At 39.9% G+C, this 23,677-nt stretch overlaps 1 protein-coding gene across 1 annotated transcript; it reads left to right on the top strand.

Annotated features, from left to right (window-relative positions):
- Nucleotides 1-206: 206 nt before the first annotated feature.
- CHCHD7 (coiled-coil-helix-coiled-coil-helix domain containing 7) lies at nt 207-22,599 on the top strand. Its single transcript, XM_067467418.1, has 7 exons — nt 207-303; nt 9,185-9,271; nt 10,656-10,754; nt 11,904-12,089; nt 19,863-19,900; nt 20,046-20,099; nt 22,146-22,599. The coding sequence occupies exons 2-4, from the start codon at nt 9,218-9,220 to the stop codon at nt 12,006-12,008; spliced, it is 258 nt and encodes an 85-aa protein (XP_067323519.1). The 5' UTR covers nt 207-303; nt 9,185-9,217; the 3' UTR covers nt 12,009-12,089; nt 19,863-19,900; nt 20,046-20,099; nt 22,146-22,599.
- The last annotated feature ends 1,078 nt before the right edge of the window (nt 22,600-23,677 follow it).

Genomic DNA, 23,677 nt, shown 5'->3' with positions numbered 1-23,677 from the left:
CACACGCGCCGCGGGTTGGACACCTCCCCCTGTCCATCAGCGCACGGGCCACGCCCCCGCCCAGGCGCCTTCCCCGCTGGCCGCGCACCCCGGGCCGAGGAAGGGGAGGGCGCGCGGCGCGGATTGGACGGCGCCGCGCTGTCCGTCAAAGCCGTCCCGCGCGGGCTATTGGCTCAGGCCGCTGTCACTTTCGGGGCCACAAACGGGGTAGGCTGCGCCCTTTATAAGGCGGCTACCCGAGCCGCTGACGTCTTTCGAATTGGGGACTGAGCGAGTTCTGTTGTTGGTGCCGCTGCTGCTGAGGTGAGTCTTGCTTCGGGAGGGCTCTTCCCAGTCAGGGCCTTCTTGTGAGGCCAGTGTGTCCCGCTGAGTCCCTCGCGGAGGGGAGCAGGCCGAGGCGTGAAGCAGAGCCTTCCCTGGAAGGGGTCGCGGCTGAAGGTGACAAGGGCCGGGCGGCTTCCCTACCCCTTCATCGCACTAGAGCCCCCGGTGGCGCAGTGGGTTAAACCCCTATGCCGGCAGGACTGAAGACCGACAGGTCGTAGGTTCGAATCCGGGGAGAGGCGGATGAGCTCCCTCTATCAGCTCCAGCTCCTCATGCAGGGACATGAGAGAAGCCTCCCACAGGGATGATAAAAACATCAAATCATCCGGGCGTCCCCTGGGCAACGTCCTTGCAGACGGCCAATTCTCTCACATCAGAAGCGACTTGCAGTTTCTCAGGTCGCTACTGACACGACCAAAAATCGGACTAGAGAAAAAACCCACTTAAAATCCTGCAGAATTCTGGGGTTTGTAGTTTAGGGAGGCTGTTAAAGGCTCTTCCCTAAACTACAAACCCCAGAATTCTGCAGGAGGCAGAAACCGGATTTTAAGATGATTTTTTCCCCTCTAGTATGGAAATCATAGAGTTGGAAGAGACCTCGTCCAACCCCATTCTGTCAAGAAGCAGGACAATCGCATTCAAAGCACCCCCGACAGATGGCCATCCAGCCTCTGCTTAAAAGCCTCCAAAGAAGGAGCCTCCCGGGGCAGAGAGTTCCTTCCCTTCATTCCTCCCTCCCTCCCCGTCCCCTCCTTTCCTCTCCTTCCGCCCTTTCCGCATGGCGGCGGGCTTCCTTTCCCCGACTCTCCAGGGAACGGGAAGGGCATGCCTTTGCCTTCAAGGCGGCGGCCCCTTCCCCGCTTCCCTTTGGCCCACCACCGAGGGTCTGGGAGTTGATTCTCTCCCTCCTCTTCTGCCCCCCTCTCCCTTTCTCCACTTCCTTCATAGAATGCTTTGCTCTAATGCACCACAAGCTTCTGGTAAGGCTGGATGATCCCTTGTGGATAGCAAAATCCTTGAATGCTTGAGTCCATTACAGGCAGGCCCTGGCTTACAGCCTGTTAGGAATTGTGGGAGTTGAAGTCCAAAACACCTGGAAGGCCAGAGTTTCCCTATGCCTGTTCTGTAGGCTTTTTCTTAAGTTGAATTTGTATGTAAGTCTTAAGTTGAATTTGTATTTCATAAGTTGAATTTGTATGTTACACTTAAGAAAGTTACACTTCCTTTAAGTGTAACTCGAGCCAAGTGTGTGTAACTTCAGCCAAGTGTGTGTGTATATATACATACATACATTGGACAAGATAGGGAAGGGTACTTTACTTACTTAGGCGATCCTTCATTGGCCGAGTAGGATAGTCTTCCAGGATCAGTATTCTGGTGGGTCCGTAGGTGACTGTGGAGCCCTATTCTTGACCTGCATCTTCTCCTGCAGTGAGGGCATCGGTTTCCAGGTGGAAGGCGGTCTTGGTTGGGGTTGGCTTGACGCGCCTTCCTCTTGGCACATTTCTCTCTTTCATCCACCATTCATGCCTCTTCAAATTCTGCAGCACTGCTGGTCACAGCTGTCCTCCAGCTGGAGCACTCAAGGGCCAGGGCTTCCCAGTTCTCAGTGTCTATGCCAGAGTGTTTAAGGTTGGCTTTGAGCCCATCTTTAAATCTCTTTTCCTGCCCACCAACATTCCATTTTCCGTTCTTGAGTTTGGAGTAGAGCAACTGCTTTGGGAGACAGTGGTCGGGCATCCGGACAACGTGGCCGGTCCAGCGGAGCTGATGGCAGAGGACCATCGCTTCAATGCTGGTGGTCTTTGCTTCTTCCAGCACGCTGACATTTGTCTGCCTGTCTTCCCAAGAGATTTGCAGGATTTTCCGGAGGCAGCGCTGATGGAATCGTTCCAGGAGTTGCATGTGACGTCTGTAGACAGTCCACGTCTCACAGGCGTACAGCAGGGTTGGGAGGACAATAGCTTTATAAACAAGCACCTTGGTATTCCTACGGATACTCTGTTTTGATAAAGCTTCAAATGAAACACCTCCATGATAACTCTTCCAAGAGGTAGATTTCTTCCCTTTTCACAGTTCAAAGTGCTGGTTTTAGCCTGCAAAGCCCTAAACAGTTCTGGCCCAGTTTACCTGTCTGAATGTATCTTCCCCTATGAACCATCTCAGAGGTTAAGAGTATCCAGGGAGGCTCTGCTCTTGGGCCCACCCCCCTCGCAGGTGCAACTGGTGGAGACAAAAGATGGGGCCTTCTCGGAGGTGACCCCTTGGCTGTGGAACTCCCTCCCCAGGGAAATTAGATTGGCTCTCTCCCATCTGACCTTTAGGAAGAAAGTTAAATCCTGGTTGTGGAACCAGTGCCGTTATTCCTAGTGCAACAATCAAAGTTTAAGTGCAATAATGAGAAATACAAATGACAATTGGAATGGCTCCTGGTATATGTTTTTTGATTGTGTGATTTTAAGTAATTGTTTAATTGATACGTTTTTAACTATGTGATTTTAAATTATTTTGTTTTATTTTTATATGTATTCAAGGCATCATATTGTACCTTTGTTGTAAGCCACCCTGAGCCCCCTTCAGGGTGAGAAGGGTGGGGTATAAATGAGGTAAATAAATAATTTCCTCTGACTTTTGACCCACCACGTTGTCTCACCCCCCCCCCTTTTCCAATTCTTAATTGTATGTCTGTAACTTGGTGGGATATACATGGTGGGCCAAAAGTCACAAAGGGTTTCCTCATATTTAATAACTTCTATTCAATAGGTAAAGGACATTACATTTTTTAAAAAAACCAAAAAAGCTATTAAAACATCAGATGCCTTTGTGACTTTTGGCGCACTCTGTATAACGGCATAGTAAACGCTTTTGGATATGCAATCAGTATTTTGCTCTGGTATTTCGATCTTTGTACTATATGTTTTTGGTGTATGTTCCTTATATTAGCCTATTTTGATATATGTATTTTGTGGTATGTATTTTATGTTGATATGTTTTTGACTGTGTTGTATTCTGTCTTAAGCCATGACAAGAGGCGAGTAACAAATAACTTTTACTACTGTTTAACACTATTATTATTAAACTAGTGTCCATTATATGAAATGTCAAGACCATGGTTTGATTTTTGACAACCTTTAAAACAATTCAAGTCATGGATTATAGTGAATTGCGGATAATGCATCTTGCCAAGCATACAGCACTACCAGGTTCTTTAATTCTTGTGAATTTCCCTTTGGAAGGAGACTAGGGAAAGATGTAATGCAGTTTGACACAATTTTAACTGCCATGCTTTGGAATTATCAGAGTTATAGTTTGCCTAAAGACAGTTGATACTATTCTGCCACGGAGCAAGACTTTGCTCTATTTCTCATAATCTAGAACACTGCAAGACATTCTTTGGGTTCTGTGTGTATTTTTCGCATACAGGATACGATCTGGTATGCATTTAAATGTGATAGATTTTTTTCAACTTGGTAAAAAGTTCTCATGTTAGATAGAAATACATACACCTAAATCCTGGGAGAAAATAGGATTGGATTTCAGAGTTCCCTCTGAATACCAGATACCAGAGGGAACTTGTTGTCATGAGGCTCTCCTACTGTCTGGATGGACCATTCCACTAGCAGAAAATAGCAACAATGCACTATATACACACACATCCATCCATCCATCCATACACACAAACATTGAAATTGGCAAGAAACAGGAATATAGAAGGGAAAATAAAAGTATAATTAATTTTAATTGTGTCAGGCATTCAACTAGAAAGTTCAGAGGTATGGTTTTCAAGGACAAAAAGTGTGAAAATAAAATAGTGCATTAGTTTCACATAAGACTGGAATAGGCACAATGTAAGCAGTGTATGTACACACACGTGTGCATGCACAGCAACCTAATACTTGATCCTGTCCTTGGGGCATTAATAAAATCATAGAGTGACAAAACCTCGTGGGCCACCCAGTCCAACCCCCTTCCAAGAAGCAGGAAAATCGCATTCTAAGTACCCCCAAAGCACTCAAAGTAATTCACTGATAAAGCATTACTAAACTAAAGTTTTGTACTACAGGAACAATTGCAAGTATGAAATCAGAAAAATTGGCTTACATTTTAATTAGCTTGTTCTGTTACTGTGTCCAAATGAAAGCAGAGACTTAAGTCTATTGTCCTGTTTTAGTTGGATCAACTATTGTTAAAAGTAACCACATCATGGTTCAGGTATAATGATAGATAAAAATAGAAACAATATTTTTGAGCACAACATAGCTGTGGTGTAATGGTAGGGGGACATGGAAACCACCATCTCATCCAAGCCTTTTGCCATAGCATTAAAACTTTCCAGTCAGCAGATTGGATATTGCTTGCCCTGGTTCTTTATAGAACATTCCAAGAAAGTGGATGACGGATTAAATGGATCTGCTTTACTGTAACAAGATCTGTGGGAACACTGATCTAATTAATGCCTGGTTCATCAACTATTCCTTAGACCAGATATACAAGGTGTGCCTTTTTTTCCTCTCACTTATCTTCATGCAGAACTTCTTGGTTTGTTAAAAAGCACTTTGCAGCGATGCTCAAACTAAATGTTCAAAACATAAAGTTTGAATCTTCTCTACAGATAAAAGCCAGAAAGCATGATTTCATCTTTTTTTTAAAAAAAAAGGGTCTGGTGAATTTCCTGATTCGGAAAACTATGTTTTAGAAAATAAGGAAATAAACTGTCATAGAACATGAAAGGATGAGACAATCCCAAGTTTAATAAAAAAGGAATATACCGTATATACTTGAGTATAAGCTGACCTGAATATAATCTGAAGCACCTAATTTTACCACGTAGACCTGGGAAAACTTATTAACTGAGGGTGGGAAATGCAGCAGCTGCTGGTAAATTTCATTTTTTTTGTCGTGTCAGGAGCGACTTGAGAAACTGCAAGTCGCTTCTGGTGTGAGAGAATTGGCCGTCTGCAAGGACGTTGCCCAGGGGACGCCCGGATGATTTGATGTTTTTATCATCCTTGTGGGAGGCTTCTCTCATGTCCCCGTATGAGGAGCTGGAGCTGATAACGGGAGCTCATCCACCTCTCCCCGGATTCAAACTTGCGACCTGTCGGTCTTCAGTCCTGCCGGCACAGGTGTTTAACCCACTGCGGGCTCCTAATTTCAAAATAAAACTAGATACCAATAAAATTACATTAATTGAGGCATCAGTAGGTTACATGTTTTTGAATAGTTACATAAAACTAATTTAAGATAAGACTGTCCAACTCTGATTAAATAATTATTTTAATCTTCAATGTAAATGTTCTTACATATCCTTCCAATAAACACCATAGTTTATTTTAAATATACATTTTGTGGGAAATGCTGTGTGTGTATATGAATAAGGAAAAGTGGAAAAGACTGGCGCCAAGAGAGGAGGAGAGGAAGGTGCACACTGCACAAGAGAGGAGGAGAGGAAGAAGACCTGGGTAGCTGTGTGGAGAGGTGAGCGTCCTGGCAGGAAGGAGAGGGGCTGAAAGAAGCCCTTCCAGTCCCACACCTTCCCACTAGAACCCTTACCTGAGTATAAGCTGAGGGGGCTTTTTCAGCCTAAAAAGGCGCTGAAAAACTAGGCTTGTAGTTAAGTATATACACTAATACCAAAACCAGGTTAATATTTATGAATAGCGCTGTATACTTATCAGAAACCCGAGGCTGCAACAACAATTCTTTTCTGGTAAAAGTGAAATAAATCAAGCACTTCTAATATTAGGCCTAAATCCATTTGTTAATACCTCCCCAAAAGTAGACCCATTCAATTGGTGGAAATTGGATAAGTTAACCATGTAAGCTCTGTTGATTCAGTGAGACTACTGAGGCTATTAACTTTTGTGCATACAGACAATGTCTCATGCTATCCTTTCCATCTTCCTTTCTCAGAATTCTGTGCTTCAACACTATGGTTAATTATCCATAGCTTTGTGTTGTAATAAAATGTCAGTCCAATTTGAATTTGGCTTAATCTCTTAATAGCCGTAGTTTTTTGGCTCAGGCACAATGGGAAAGTATGATTATTTGACCCAGCAAATATGGAATTGTTGAGTGTCAACAAGAAAAGAGTGTGCTGAAGGTTTACATTTGTATATACCTCCAAACTATAATACAGCACAAATACATCAATTGGTAGAAATTTCTATCATTTAAAATTATAGTTGTCTCATGTAAACAGTTGCAACTATAAACTGAAAGAGAACATGGTACACTAACATTCTTTAGTATGTCTTAATTTAAGCCAGTTTGGAAAGCAGGAAGGAACACTGAAATGAGAAACAACAGCCAATCCCCATAACCACAGAACCCATATCCATGGTTTCACTTACCTGGGACTGGGGGGAAATTGTTAATCTAGAAGCTTGCTAGGCCCACCAGGTGATTCTGTGTATACTTCCTCCAGATGTTACCAAGCATTGGATACAGTTACATTAGGATGTGTCTCTAGTAATTTGCTAGAACCTCCAATGTTAATTTATGGTATGTTGGGACTGGAAATGAAGTAATTCAATGACATAAGCTCATATCTGTGGTTTCACATAACCCCCCAGAAATGTATGTCTTGTGAAAGTGGGAGAGCCTTAAGGTTTAAGCAGTGCAATGGGCAAATGGAAGCTTATGTTATCTGAATTTAGATCATCTAGTAATAGTTTTATCTTTGTCATGGATGTCATGCCAGCATGTGCGGCTCTTCTGCTTTATTTTATTTCTCTAAAAACTAAATTTCCTGAGAATGCATCCTTGTTTTGCAGAAAGAAAACTGTCCATATTTTGGAAGGACATGTGATAGCTATACTGTGCAGTAGACATTTCATAGTAATATAATACCGTGATAGGTTATTTTTTCATTATACATAGTGTTGGAGAAAACCATATGGAACTTTGTTGAGCTTGCATAGATTTGAGGTAGAATAGGATTTATAGAAAATGCAAATGGGTGAAATTAGACTGTTTTAATGACTTTCCAGAGTAAATGGTATTTGTGAAATAACAAATACCATTTCCATTTTAACCTGGATTTCATACATGAATATCTTCTGTATCTGAAACTTTGAATATAAAGATGAAAGGTTAGTTTACATGAATATTTTGTTAAAAGGCTTATCAACTCTTCTCATATTTTAGTTGCAAGTTAATATTTTAGGAGTCTTTTCAAGCATTGCCAGTGTTTTACTTAAGGAAAAAAGGAATTTGAAGCAAATGAGAAACTGAGAGGTAATCAAGTCTATGCTTCTTTTTAAAAAACTTGTTACCCATATTGCTTGAGGAATAAGGTTGACAGATTCCTAGTTGTATTCATAGACCAGACTTCGAAAGATATCGGAGCATTTGAAAGTAATTTTCTAACATCAAATCCTAAAAATATTTCTCATTCTGTAATCCAGTTGAACATTTTGGCTGCATATGAACATGTGAAATCATGGTTTGTAAACCTGCGTGAGTTCTCAAATGAACTGCAAGGGGTTACTAAAACTGATTTGCTGTTATGTCAAAAATCATCAGCCATGCTGACTGCTGTTTTCTACCTCAAGAGACAGACTCACCATGAAGAGAGGAGTGAACTTATGAATTCTAAGCAGATGGAAAATGAAAGCAGACAAGCAGCTTTAAATAAAGAATTATATCTAACTTTACACTAATGGAAAAATACAAGAGTTGGTGTTGCAACTTAGCCTAATGACGTAACTCAAGCAGAATGAAAGTGCTGGATTGGACACTTGCCCAGGGATGAAAGATAGGGTTTCTGCAAGAAGTAGAAGATTTGCCATAGAATAACCATTGGATACAAATTTATAATCCTATAAGTGTTAACACTGAAATAAAAGAAATTGCTTGTCTCGCGTATATTTGAAGTTTCATATTTTAAATAGAACCCAACAGGGCCAACTGTACATACAGACAGGGTTTGGGATTGAATGTCCTTGGCTCTGGGAGTTGTAATTTACTCTTATCCAGAGAGCCCTGAACCCAGTGACGCCAGATCTGGACCAAACTTGGCCCACAGACCCAACATGGCCAGTTTTTAGTGCTTCTTAGTACAGCAAGTAGCAACATTTTATATTACTTACTACTACCTTTTCTTTTCTTTAAGTGTGTTTATAAAGACATGTACATACTACCTTTGAGCACCCCCATAAATGCTCTCAAGGTAGTTTCTAACAATAACACAAAGTACAAGAAAGAGAAATGAGACCATAGAAACAAACATAAGATAACACAATTAACAGACAAATTAAATCTGCTGAAAACCTACCAAAATATATATTGTCTTCACTGCTCAAATAAGAAAAAACCACTAAAGGTATTACTTCTCAATTGAATTGAAAAGATTTCCAGTAGTCTGAACAGTATTCATTGAACATTTTGAAAGTTCTAAGAGACTTTACATTTCACTCAATACCTCAGATGGTAGAAAAATTGTGTTTTTGAGTGGAAATTGGCTAGAAAAGTTATTAATGTAATGTATTGCTCCATGTAGTTGATTGAAGTAGCTCATATTCATGTATGAAATGGCTTCTTAAAACAACATCCCTTGAATTAAAATCGAAATTTTTAAATTGGTGAAGAATATTAATAATTAATCATTGAGAGTAAGGAAGTACTGCATACCACATCTGGAGTGCCATAAATATAGATCTGTTTGCATAAAGCTGCCAGAGAATTATGGGCTAACTGCAAAACTTTGGAGTGGGATGATGACTTAACAGTACTTTATGTTTTTTTCTTAATGTATTCAAATTAATACTTGCACTTTTATACTGAAAATCTTAAATTTTAATGAAGATGAGAACTGTTTTTAAAGCAATGTTTGAAAATTTGCTTTCTTTGTTCTAGCTGCAAAAAAATAAAAAACCAACAAGCATCTTTATGTCCAGAAAACTGCAACGACTTCGTGATCATGACATAAATCCCTGTTTAGCAGTAAGAAGCTAAGTTTCATTGATATTTTTTTTGTGGGGGAGGGGGGTATGCAGCTTTACACAATAAACATATTTCCTCTTTTAAAATAAATATGCTTATAGTCATGCATTTCTAAGAAAGAGGTCATTAGAGTTTTGTGGACTGTGATTTAATGCTTGCAGCATCTTTCAGTTGGCTAACTATATAAATAAAAAAATGTAATGTTCGTTTGTGGGATTAACATAACACAAAAACCACTGGATGAATTGACACCAAATTTGGACAGAGAACACATATCAGGCCAATGAGTGACCATCACTCATAACATACTGAAAAACACAGAGGAAGGGACTTAAAAAGCCCCAAAAAGCAAAAAGACACTACAGCACATGTGCAAAAACGACTCCCCCTGGCAAACAAAACACAGAATAGTATATCCACACTCTCTTCCGGACTACAACTCCCAGCATCTGCTAGACCAGGCCCTTTAGGAGAGGAGGAGGATTCAAATGCACTGCTTCCGAGATGGGAGCTTTCTTCTCCTTGGATTTATTTGAGAGAATCCCAATCCCTGCATATTTCCAATTTCCTATTCCTGGACTGCAACTCCCAGCAATCCTCCAGATAGATTAGATAGATATTGATATGTAAGTAGAGAGATTGATCAAGGGGACTGCTGGGAGTTGTAGTCCAAGAGTAGATAGAGAAGGAAGAAAGGGGAGAAAGAGAAAGGGAAAGAAAAGGGGAGGAAGGGAAGAGGAAGAAAAGGAAGGGGAGAAGGAAAGAAAAAAAAGGAAAGAAAGAAGGAAAGAGGGAGGTAAGGGAAAGAAAGAAAGAAGGAAAGAAAGAAAGGAGGGAAGGTTGGCCACAGCAATGCATGATGTGTACAGCTAGTATATTTATAAAAGAACAAGCTTTTCAAAATGTAAAATTATTTATAGATTCCTTTTGAGGCGAAGTAGACAGTTTGCTTCTTGTTGTGTGTCTTTGGGTCATTTCCAACTCAAACGTATGGTAGGGTTTTCTTAGCAAGAATTTTGCTTTTCCTTCTCTCTGAGTGTGAGAGAGTGTGACTTGCCTAAGGAAGCCTAGTAGGTTTCCATGGCTGAATAGGGATTCAGCCTCTAGTCTCCAGAGTCATTATTTGCAAACCTCTAAATAGACATAGAAACACAAACATGTGGGCATACTTTCTAATAAGTGTTCTTAGGATTGCAGTTGTCAACCAGCCTTCTGAGGAAGCAGCTGTGAGTAAAATTGAGTACACACGAATTGTTCACTCATATGTGTATATATTTGTTCACTCATACGTGTGTGCAGCCTCAGGATATAACACTGGCAAAAGTTGTGGAATGTAAACCTTGTCTCCTGTTGGTTTATAACATGATTTTCTTTGACATTCAAGGAAACAGATGCTTCTAGAAAATGTATGGATGACAGTAACTACAATAAAGATGTATGCTCCAGCTATTTCTTAAAATACAAAAATTGCAGAAAGTTTTGGGTAAGTAAATTTGAAAATGTTTCTCACGAGCTGTTCAGTTTGTTTTGATTGTGAGTGTACAAGACTGGAGAAACATGACTTTATATCTTTATCAGTGATGCTTGGAAAACTTAGTACTGAAGCTTTTAAAACTACAGTGAATAGATGCACAGATAAAGTATTATTACACACCTTGGTTCAGGGCAAATACAATCAGTAAAACAACTTTTACATAAGGTGCAAATACTTGAAATTACAGATTTTTTTTCTATGGGAGTCTAATCTTAGTAGCAATTGTGGATTGTGCAGCCTTAATCCCTTTAAAAACTGTGAGAGGTGAAACTTTTTTTTTTGTCCACACTCTCTTTACATAGTAGGAAAATGATTCTACTGTGGCCCTAGTCCTTCCCAGTAGGAAAGTGCAACAACTGTGGTGTTGATAAGAGCTTATATAATTTTAGAAACTACCATGTTGCATGGTTAACAGACTTAACTGGTTGATACTGATTTTACATGAGGAGAACTAGCTGAGACTGGCTGGGTGCTATCCTCATTGTTCAACTACTAAAACCAATGTATTTTGTTTCTTTTTGCATGTATTAGTTCTTTAGAGCAATCACTTTTAAACATTAATTACATGCTTGAAAGTTGCACCTGCTTTGTCTCAAGCACATACCTGACTAGCATAAGCAATGCCTCTCTGTTGGAGAATGTAAAGTCAAAGTAGATGTTCATTTTAATACAAGAAAACATTTTATAGCAAGGTTCTATATTTGCAAATTGTGTAGATCAAAATCATTAAAAGATTATTTAATGTTTGTTCCACATGCCATACTTGATAGTGTTGTCATTTATACTGTTTTGTAGTAAACTAGTCTGCCATCTTGATAGGAGATAATCCTGAACAAAGATGTTGCACCTCTTAAATTGATTTGACTTCTTTTCCCCCAATGAATCTTAATAATAATATTTTCAATGGAGAAATTGATTCTTTTGAGTATCACACTGTTTTTGGTAGTGCATCTTTATTTGCTTTTAATGACATTGATATTGATTCATTATTATGAAATACGTAATAGAGATAAGATGAAAGTCCATACTTCAGATTGTTTTGAGTATTTGCTGATAATGAAATCGATCAAAATCAGTGACATGTTTTTGTATTTTTAGCATGGGGTTTTGATGCAAAGAAGAAAAGATGGAATAAAGCCAGAAATGCCTACAGCAGAAGAGAGAGGCAGGATTCTGGCATCAATGGAAAGAGTACCATACTAATAATGCCATGTTGCTGTTTAAATATAAACACTGGTTTCATTTTAAGCAAGAGATTTGGAGCAGGTGTTGAAATGAGTTAAGGTAGGTAGCTCTTTTGCTGCGGTTCTCTTCAGGACCATTGTCCACCTTCACATTTGACTTTATGAAGGATAACATGTATAACGTGTTGGAGAAAATGTCAGTAATAAATGGATTTTGTATTATGGGGTTTTTGTGTGTTTTATGTATTTCTAATAAGAAAGAATCCACCTGTCTCAATCAGAGCTCTTAGACTTGGGTGACAATTGTATTGCCACCATAGGTTGTTAAATTGCAACTGCCACTTTTCTTCAGCATTGGCTATAACAACTAAGGCAGTGGTTCTCATCCTGTGGGTCCCCAGATGTTTTGACCTTCATCTCCCAGAAAACCTAACAGCTGGTAAACTGGCTGGGATTTCTGGGAGTTGTAGTCCAAAACACCTGGAGACCCACAGATTGAGAACCACTGAACTAAGGTTTATGGGATTTGTAGTGCGACAATAGTTGGAGGGTTAAATGGCTGGAGAGTAAAACTAAGACCTGAACACCTGACATGGATGCCAAGGGGACATACAAAGAAATGCATCTCAGAATTATTTTATTTTTAGGATATTGTGTAGTTTGAAGTATGATATCTAGTATAGTATAATAATATCTGGGAAGTAAATATCTATATACACAGAATGAACATGGCTTCTCAGGAGCCAAAAGTCTTGAGGTTTGTTCCAGATGCTTGCAGCTGATTTCAAAACATCAGAAGACAAAACTGCTTACCTTTCTTTCATATTTGGCCTTTTTCAGTGCTGAAACAACAGAGGCTCGATTTCTGTTCTAATGAGCCTTGCCTGTTTCTCACAGTGCATCTGTCTGCTTGTTGATATTCAGAGAGAATTATGCCTGATGTGTACAAGAAGAATAGCAAAGAGGATTGGAAAAGGAGTGAAAAAACAATGAAAACATTATGTGCTGTCAAGCCATTTCCTGGTTATGGGAAACCTAAGATGAATCTATCATGGGGTTTGACTTTTTTTTTGTGGGGGAGAGGTTACCTTTCCTCTAAGGCTTAAGAGTATGTGACTTATAGAAAGATATCCCGTGGGTTTATGTGGCAGTGCAGGAATTTGAATCCTCGTTTAGAATCATAGAGTTGGAAGAGACCTCATGGGCTATCCAGTCCAACCCCCTGCCAAGAAGCAGAAGTATTGCATTCAAAGCACCCCTGACAGATGGCCAGCTAGCCTCTGTTTAAAAACATCCAAAGAAGGAGCCTCCACCACACTCTGGGGCAGAGGGTTCCACTGCTGAACAGGTCTTACACTCAGGAAGTTCTTTCTCATGTTCAGATGGAATCTCCTTTCTTGTAGTTTGAAGCCATTGTTCCGCATCCTAGTCTCCATGGAAGCAGAAAACAAGCTTGTTCCCTCCTCCCTGTGGCTTCCTCTCACATATTTATTCATGGCTATCATATCTCCTCTCAGCCTTCTCTTCTTCAGGCTAAACATGCCCAGCTCTTTAAGCCGCTCCTCATAGGGCTTGTTCTCCAGACAGTTGATCATTTTAGTCGCCCTCCTCTGGACACATTCCAGTTTGTCAACATCTCTCTTCAATTGTGGTGCCCAGAATTGGACACAATATTCCAGATTTGTAATCCAGCACTCAAATATCCAAAGTGTGTCTGTGTGGGACAACTTACATGAGGATGCCTATGGTGACAGGCATGGGATGTAAAAAGTGCAACCCATGGGAGACATTTTGTAGGCCACAGAGCCACTAGCTTATTCAAATGATGACCCCCCCCCCCACCCCAAACTGGCTTTATAATGGAACATTTTTGCTCCCAGTCCCCACTTCCCCTAATGGCAATATACCAACCCCCCCCCCCCAAAACAAAACAAAAACACCTCTCATTGAAAGGCAGCTGGAAAGAAAAGCAGAAATAGTGTGATGTTACTTCTAGCTATGTGTAGTGTGCTTCTGCAGCCTGGGGCATGATTATGGGGTTGAAAATTGACACACACCACCAAGTCTGTAGTTGCCCTTACATCCATATGCAAGCAGTCTCTGAGTTACTAACATCTGACTTACAAACAACACATAGTCAAGAACGAGGGGGGTGAGAGAACAGGAAGAGAAAACTACCCCCGGAAGGGAAATTCATGGGGGAAAGGTGTCTACTGAAGCTTTCTCACCAGTCCTTGTTTCCACAGCAAACCACATTTTTCAAAATCCAATTATCACAGAGACAGAAAGTGAGGTGAAATCTTCTGAGCAGGAGCACAGTAAGACTACAAAACAAACACCACAGGAATTACACTTTAAAAAAGCACTTGTTCCAATTTGCATACAAATTCAACTTAAGAATAAACCTACAGAATCTATTTTGTTCATAACTTGGAGACTGCCTATACTTTAATAGTGCATTATAGAATGAAGATAAGGAGTGGTTTCTTTATCTCTAGTATTCCATTAAAAGAGTAAAGCTAAGTATGGGTGCATGGGGGAGAAAGATAGAAAAAAAATACAATTCATGACATTCTAACCATTCTTATGGATGAAGGGATGGCTATAATGGTATCAACCTTAATTTCTTGTGTTACTACTTTGTGGAGCTTCAGCTGCCATACAATAGTCCTAATCAAAACAGGTGGATTTTGATAATTAGAATCATTTCTCAGTGGTGCAATGTACAGAGTTACAAAGTCAGTAGGTGCAAAATTAGTATATTTAGTGGTTGTATGATAATTACCCTACACAATAATCCTGTGTTCAGATAAATAATCTTACTTCTTTAGAACCCCTGGTGGTGCAATGGGTTAAACCAGGCATCTTCAAACTGCAGCCCTCCAGCTATTTGTGCCTTCAACTCCCAGAATTCCTAACAATTGAACAATCTCATTAGAGCTTCTGGGAATTGGAGGCCCACACAGCTGGAGAGCTGTAGTTTAAGGTTGCCTGGGTTAAGCCCTTGTGCCCTTGTGCTGGCAGAACTGAAGACTGACAGGTCAGAGGTTCAAATCAAGGAAGAGTGTGGATGAGCACCCTCTGTCAGCTCCAGCTCCCCATGAGGGGACATGAGAAGTCTCCCACAAGCATGGTGAAACATCAAAACATCCAGGTGTCCCTTGGGCAACATCCTTGCAGACAGCCAATTCTCTCACACCAGAAACGACTTGTCACTCCTGACATCCCCCCCCCCCCCAAAAAAAAGTTCTAGGATTCCTGTCACATAGATGGCTTGGATAAACCACAACACACAGCACATACATCAGTAATACTTTATGGAGTGAGGAATCAAAATGCCACTGTGGAGTGCTACTTTGATAAAGATTAACTACAATTGCTGCCAAATAATATTTTGTTTAACATGTTATCCAGAGAGAAATTCTGGAAAACTCAAAAGTTGTCTGCTATTTTACGACATTTCCATTGGCAATAGCAAGATACTGTCTTCTGATTGCAGAATATCAAAGTGAAGTCAGGTTTATACTAGTTCTTTGTTCCCCATGTTGAACCAAAAATATCTTGCTGAAAAATGTTTTACAACTAAATTAGTTTTATATCTTTGGTGCATACGCCTAACTGACCTATAGTTAAATTTCTGTATTGGTGTTGCCAAAAATAACATCATTTGTAGAATAAAGCACCAAAGTGAAATCATTCTCTCCTAGATTGAGTACAGCTTCTTTGAATATATAGGTCAAAGTAGCTGCTTGCAATTAGTAATTTCTAGAAGATAAAGATATAATGTGAGAAGCAGATTCTCTAGAATGTGATATGTACAATTGGACTCCTGAACATATACACATATATTATCCTGGTTCTGCTATCATTTCCTGGTTAGTAAAACCAGAAACAATGCTTTTTTTTGTTGCCAATCACATGGTTCTCATTAGAGGGCTTTTGATTTTTGTTCTCCAAAGAACAGAAGCATGCATCTAGTAAATTGAAGGTATTTGAAACGTTTAAAATTCTTCCCTATCCAGGGTGCTACTTCTATTTAAGAAGAGATATAACAGATTTTCTAAAAAGAGCATTAGTATATGGGCTTTGCTCCCATTGGAAGTAATTTATAACTTAATGAAGGTTCGTGCTGTATATAAAATTAGTTTGGCACTGGAGCGTATTTGCAGTGTTAACTTTTAACATCTATGGAACTCCAAAGCAAGCTAAGGAAAGTCTGCAGTTCTAGGCAGCAGTGATGAACCAATGTGTTTAGTAAATGATTTAATTTTGATAAAATTCCTGTCTAGAACCGTAATGAGGAAATTTAAATTTAAGTGGGAACAAAAGTATCAATTTTATTGACGCTGTTCTTGTCACTTTAACAGTAATCTAACACAAATTTATGTTTAGCCCACTTACTCATACAAGAGATTTACTGCTAAATCTGTGATTTGGATTGCAATATAAAGCAGTTCTAAATGAAAAGGTAGCACTTTTCCAGCAAGTTAAAAAAAACAAAACAAATGGTCGATGAGAAGGGAAAAATCCACAATTTCCCAATAACTTTATTAGGACCAACCCAAATGCCCCAAAAGCTTCCACGTACTTATTATATTTTTGTTGTTGATTAGTTCAGTCACTTCCAACTCTTTGTGACCTCATGGACCAGCCCACGCCAGAGCTCCCTGTGAGCCATGGCCACCCCCAGCTCCTTCAAAGTCAAGCCAGTCACTTCAAGGATAATATCCATCTATCTTGCCCTTGGTCAGCCCCTCTTCCTTTTTCCTTCCATTTTCCCCAGCATCATTGTCTTCTCCAAACTTTCCTGTCTTCTCATTATGCGGCCAAAGTATTTCATCATTGCCTCTAATATCCTTCCCTCCAGTGAGCCGATGGGCTTTATTTCCTGGAGGATGGACTGGTTTGATCTTCTTGTGGTCCAAGGCGCTCTCAGAATTTTCCTTCAGCACCACAGTTCAGAAGTATCTATCTTCCTTTGCTCAGCCTTCCTTATGGTCCAGCTCTTGCATCCATAGGTTACTATAGGGAATTCCATTGCTTTATCTTTATATATCTTCGTTGCCAGTGTAATGTCTCTACTCTTCACTATTTTATTGAGATTGATTATTGCGCTCCTCCCTTGAAGTAAACGTCTTCTGATTTCCTGGCCACAGTCTGCGTCTGCAGTAATATTTGTCATTCTTTTAAAAAAGTATTCCATAAACCATTTTTCCAAGGTATTTGTGGGGAAAAAAATCTGTTAATTGTTCCCCATGTTGCTAAAATCAAATTTGAGGGAAGCCATTTATGTATTGAAGCAGTGTCTGGTGTCAGTTATGGAGTGGATCATAGAATCATAGAGTTGGAAAAGACTACACGGGCCATCCAGTCCAACCCCTGCCATGCAAGTACAATCAAAGCATCCCCGACAGATGGCCATCCAGTCTCAGTTTAAAAGCCTCCAAAGAAGGAGCCTCCACCACACTCTGAGGCAGTGAACTCCACTGTTGAAAAGTCTTGCGGTCAGCATGAGAGCAAATAAAGTGAAGCTTAATGCAGATAAGACAGAAGTGTTCATGGTCAACTGAAAGTAGATCAGTTATTCAGCTTGCACTGGGTGGTTTACACTCCTGCAGATGCAAGTTCATCCCCAGAGTTTTCATTTATTTGATAGCACACTCTGTTATCAGATAGAGATGAGACAGATTCAAACCCAGTGTGAAAGAAGGAGTCTACTTCTTAGTGGAAACTGTTCTGAGTCTGTGACTTCTGCCTCTTCATCCAGATTCATTTGATTCACTGGAATCCGGGGCTTAGCTGTGTTGGCAGCATAACAAAATACAATAAAATCTACAAAATAAATGATGTCTTTATTGGGCCAACCAAAAGGGAGAAAATCCATCACATCAGCTTTTCAAGTTTCACTGGCTTCATCCTTTGGCAAAGATGTCAAAAATAGTACAGAAGAAAAGTGATGAATGTTAGAGCCACAGGCCTACATTTTTCCTAAACATTGGTTCACTGTCTGTTCTGGTTCTTTAAAGGAGAACAACAAGAAAATGCAAGGCAAATGCAAGTGTTTTCTCTTGTATCTTGCATGAGAGATAAAAAGACCATAAATAAGGTAACTGCTTAGAATAGTGGTTCTCAACGTGTGGATCCCCAGATGTTTTGGCCTTCAACTTCCAGAAATCCTAACAGCTGATAAAATGGCTGGGATTTCTGGGAGTTATAGGCCAAAACACCTGGGGACCCACAGGTTGAGAAACACTGGCTTAGAAGGTCCTCTTAGCTAAGGAGTGGATTCATTGAGCATAACCTAAAAGATCCTGTGTTTGAAGCTGGGCAGTGGTTTTGGTGCATCAGTAGTGTAGGCTTTGGAGTCACTCTTTTCATGGTTCTGCCTCTCACATCAGAAGACAGGTGTAACTATGGTTGCTGCTGGGCTGTTGAATCCCATGTTCTCCATCTGCTTCATGGCTCTTTGGTGTGAGATGGAGATGCTGATATGAGGTTCCAGCACTTCCTGGAGCTTACAGTCCTTTGGCCGTGATGGTGGCTGCTTCTCATCCTGCTGGCTGGTCACTCGGCAAGCATCACATGTGAGGGAAATGATTCTATTCTTGGTTCTTTTCCACTGCAGCATGTTTTTCCTGCAGTGGTTTGACACACTATTCCCTAATTATTACCTCACTTTTCCTACAGCATGAAAAGTTATTTCTTCAGGTCAGTTTTGGATTTTTTGGTGCACTGGAGTTCTGAGGGAAAAAAAATCCCATACCCATGTTGTGTTTGGCAATGCATGTCTGATTTACATAGAAACAACTGCCATATGGCATGTTGTATGTGTTGTCTATTGTATCAATGTGTTCTGTGTTTATCCAAAGACTGCACTAACCTTACAGCTTCCCCTCCCCCCACTTCATTCCACCTCTCTATGACATATATTGGTAACAGAAATGTGTTTCTAAAATAAAAGTCGCAGCCTTCTTTTCATTGTGGGCAAGTCTGGTTTGTATTTTATACAAGCTGGACTCGTCATTTTGGTATGTTAATATATGAAGTTAGAACCAAATGTTTAGCAGGCACTGTCATATTGAAAGATGTCTTTGTACAGTGTTTGCTGTTATATCAAAAACAATTTGGCTGAGGGATTGTACTCAAAAGTAATTAAGAAATTAGAAAGTTGTTGTCCCAAGCAAGCTCAGGAAATTAACCAAGAAATTTTTTCCCTTAGCATTTTAAATATTTAGCACAGGGTGACAAAATGCTGGCCTTGATGCAAAAATAAAGAAGAATTTTCCTGAATGCCTCAATTTTTGCCCCAAGTGCCTTCTGGGAATGTTTTTGCTGAGGGGAAGGGTATTTGGAACACAGAAATAACCTTTAAAAAAAACGAATGAGTGAATATGACATGACTTTTGGGTTGTTTCCGGTTCTATGGAAGGATTCTTTAGCTTAAAATGACCCACAGGTGCCCAGGAACATGGGAAAAATGCTCCACATGCTCCTAGAAGACATTTGACAACATTTGGGATCCAAAAATAGCCTGTAGCAGTTGTCTCTCCAAGGTTTCCTGGGGATCCGTAAGAGTTGCACATCCCTGATCTTGTTCTACAGTTTTGAGATTTGACACCAATATGAAGTAACACTATGAATTTATTTGTTGAATTTTTACATTGTGGGTGGTAAATGTTCCATATTGGAAACCAAATTAAATTCATGATTTAAATCAATGAAATATATATTCATGAGAAGGAGTTTGAGTGTTACCATAGGCAAAGTAGACAAGTAACTATCTTACCTCATATTCTTGGTTTCTATAATATGGGATGGAAATGCACATTTTCACTATATGAATACAGAAGGACTTCTGATTGCTTCTCTGTAGGCTTCCTGAGGCCCACTGTGCAAGTGACATGCTTGAAAGTAAGTGACCACTTTCCTCAGAAATCCTGTCTGTTGCCAGAATCTATAGTTAGTAATTAAATTGGGATGATTGATTCTGGTTCTAGATTATAACAGTATTACAATCGCCTAAGAAAATACAAACATAATATCTTTGTTATGCTAGGTGTGCACTAGTTCAACATTGGCTGTTTCAAACACGAAGAACAGGAAAAGCAAGGTAATTGTGCAGACCAGCATTTGTAAAGTCAAAGCCACTGCATTTGTTTAGTGATATGCAAGTAAGATATTGCTTTTGCTTGTCAGTGGTTCTTATTGACAATTTGTAAACAAATGATATTGTAATAAAGGTTATGCTGATTTTATTTCTTACCTGCCTCTCAAGGAGGGTTGCAACATTGCTAAAACACATCTCAGAGCTCTGGGATATATGGCCTGAGCCATATATAACTTTATAGGTTGTAACCAACCCTTTGAATTGTGTCCAGAAACAAATGGCAACCAGTAGGACTGTTGCTACTATGGAGATGTGTTCTTCCTGTAGCTAGCTCCAGTTAGCAATCTGCCTATAGTTCTTTGAATCACAAGTTTTAGAAGTGTGAAGATACTCATGGCCACTACACAAACATGGCCCTCCAGGTTCAGTGCTGAGTCTAGAAGGATGATGATGATGATGATAATGATAATGATTTTCTCACATGCCTCTCAAGGACGGTTACAACATTGCTAAAAACACATAATCATCTTTAAAAAAAAACCCTATAAAGTGCACATATTAAAACATTTCTACAAAATACATATTGAAAAACACAGAAGACATAAAGTAAGTATAAGACCCAAGTTTAAAATTTGTGATTAAAACTGACTGGCCTGCTGGAAGAGATAGCTCTTCTGAGAGATGGTCACATCAGGCTCTGGCAGGTTGGAGTAGACCCCCCCCCCCCCAGGACCTAAGGTTTGGGGCGGATTGGACAGGAACAGGCGATCCTGTAGATAACCTGGACCCAAACAATGTAGGGCTTTAGAGGTCAAAACTAGCACTCAGAAACTGGTAGCTAGTGGAGTGACTTTCGGATAGGTGTAATACGCTCCTTAATGTTCCTGTAACCGATCTGGCTGCCGTATTTTAACCCACTGGAGTTTTTAAATTTGGTGCAAAGGTAGTATAATGTAAAGCACATTGCAGAAGTCAAACCTTGAGGTTTCCAGTGCATGCACTACCATCTTTAGGTCCTCCAAATCTAGGAAGGAGTGTAGCTGGCATATTAGTCGAAGCTGGTAGTAGGCACTCCAGACCGTCACATCTGCCTGTGCTGACATTTGGAGAGATGGATCCAGGAGTACTCCCAAGCTGCAGACAGTCTTTCAAGGGGAGTACAACTCCATCCAAGTCTGGTTGACACACCTCCACCCCAGATTAGGACCCTTGATAGCAAGCACCTCTGTTTTGTCTGGATTCAGTTTCAATTTGTTTTGCTTCATCTAGCCCATTATCTTCTCCAGACATTCATTCAGAGGAGATATGCTATCCTTAGCTAAGGCTGTTTTTGAAAGCATGGAGAAATGTATTTGGGTGTCATCTACATATTGATAGCACCCCACCCAGTGCTTCCAGATGATCTCTCCCAGCAGTTTCATGTAAATATTAAAAAGCATTGGGGATAGAATGACACCTTGTGAGATGTATTCCAGAAGAATACCATAGTCGATGGTACTGAAAGCTGCTAGAAGTATGCCCCAAATATGAACCTGAGTCCAGAAGTACACTCCTAATGTCAACCTCACTTGATGCATGCTGAATCCCTTTCCCATAATCTGCCTTCCCACTGATCAGGAGCACCTTTGTCTTGTTTGGACAGAGTTTCAATTAGTTTTCACTCACCCAGTCCATTAATGATGACAGGCAGAGTTTTATGACCTGGGCTGCCACCTTGGCTTGAGGTGGAAAGGCGTAGTTGAGTATTATCTGTACTATCATAACAAGTAGCTATGAATTCATGAATTTTCATAATCCCCTTTCAGAACAGTGGCCATGACTAAGTCTTGGGTGGAACATATATAATCACCTTTATGAGTAATAGGAGCAGCAATCAAGGAACTTTATAGGGGGTGATGTAAGAGGCAAAAGGTGAAATGCTACTTGGGACACAATATTTTTACTACTTTTATGCTGAAGGTTGCATAGGAATGCCGGAAGGATACTGAAAGGGAATGATTAGATACACAAGACTGTCTTATGTGGACTGTTGCTTAGATCATGTTCTAGATAAATGGCTGAAGATGGACATGAACCACGAGGAAAACATTTTGCAGTGGTTTCACAGACACGATCAGGATGACTCAAAATGAAAATGATTAAACACCAGAAGATGATATGACAACAAAAACTAGACACTGGCCTCTCCTCTTGGAACATATGCTGTGATCTGCATGGTGGTTCTGTGTTCTGGACTTCTCTGAATCACTTTTATGCTTCTCTGTCTTTTTCTATTTTTACAGTTTTAAATTTGTCAAAACCTCTGTGTATTAAAGTGGAATATAAATATTTAAATAAAAGTGTAGGAGAGAGGGACACATTGGCTTTTAGGTTGGTGTGCATGTTTTAAAATGCTTTATAGATAGGTGTGCAGACTTTATGCAGTTGCTGAATACAAGAAATATTTTCTTTGATTAAAATATGGATTTTCATTTGTGTGATAGATTAAAACAGTAAAAAACAACCTTGATGGAACAAGCATTTTCTTACAGATCCCTCACCACCATTCTAACAATGCAAGCACTATGATTTTATATATGGCAGAAATATATGTATGTTGTGTCAAAAATTATATCTCATAGATGGCATCCAACACTGTAGCATCATGTATAATATATAAAGGGCCCTTTCATGATGTTTGCTCTTTTCTATACGACTGTGTATATACACATATACATAATATAAGCACACACTCAGTGCAGTGATTCCTCAAAAACAGAACCATTCCTGTACCATCTCTGTGTGTTGAAATCAAAACAGTAGACGTTTTCCATGAGCTTTACTATATCAAGATCCATGATACTAAAGAAAGAGCAGTTGACTGAAAAAAAGCATATTTGAAGAAATTTAATGGTGGGTGAGATTCTATGGGTACCAGAATGTGAGAAAAAGTGTTCAAGAAGGATGTTTTAAAAGCAAGACAATGAAAATATAATCACCATGTAAGAAAGAAAGAAATAATAAATTTAAAGGATGGTAAGTAGTAAGGAGCCACCGGTGGCACAATGGGTTAAACCGCTGAGCTGCTAAACTAGATGACTGAAAGGTCGTAGGTTCGAATCCGGGAAGCGGCGTGAGCTTCTGCTGTCAGCCCCAGCTTCTGCCAACGTAGCAGTTTGAAAACATGCAAATGTGAGCAGATCAATAGGTACCGCTCTGGTGGGAAGGTAACGGTGCTCCATGCAGTCATGTCAGCCACATGACCTTGGAGGTGTCTACGGAGAACGCCGGCTCTTCAGCTTAGAAATAGAGATGAGCACCAACCCCCAGAGTTGGATACAACTGAACTTAATGTTAGGGAAAACCTTTACCTAAGTAATAAAAAAATGAGATATTTTAAAAAATGAGCACAAGGCAGCAAGACAACCAGGTCAGTGCATCTTACCCAAGCGTCAGAGAACTGGTACGAATAAATTTGCCCAAAAAAGAAAAGAATTATATTTTTAAAGGACCTTACATTATTTCATTTAGGTATTTTATTTTTAAATTTTCTGGTGGGCTTGGACAATACTTATATTTGTGGACAAATTTCTCTCTGGTTC

This window comes from Anolis sagrei, chromosome 4 (assembly GCF_037176765.1).
Source record: "Anolis sagrei isolate rAnoSag1 chromosome 4, rAnoSag1.mat, whole genome shotgun sequence".
In the NCBI taxonomy this organism is placed as follows: domain Eukaryota; kingdom Metazoa; phylum Chordata; class Lepidosauria; order Squamata; family Dactyloidae; genus Anolis; species Anolis sagrei.
Note: the sequence above shows the minus strand (reverse complement) of the source record. Positions and strands in the feature narration are given on the sequence as shown.

Bases quoted from the DNA above. Each gene is read 5' to 3' on its own strand.
- CHCHD7 (XM_067467418.1), top strand. From the start codon at position 9,218: ATGTCCAGAAAACTGCAACGACTTCGTGATCATGACATAAATCCCTGT. The intron at 9,272-10,655 runs GTAAGAAGCTAA...TTGACATTCAAG, and splicing joins ACATAAATCCCTGTTTAGCA to GAAACAGATGCTTCTAGAAA. The intron at 10,755-11,903 runs GTAAGTAAATTT...TTGTATTTTTAG, and splicing joins AAAATTGCAGAAAGTTTTGG to CATGGGGTTTTGATGCAAAG.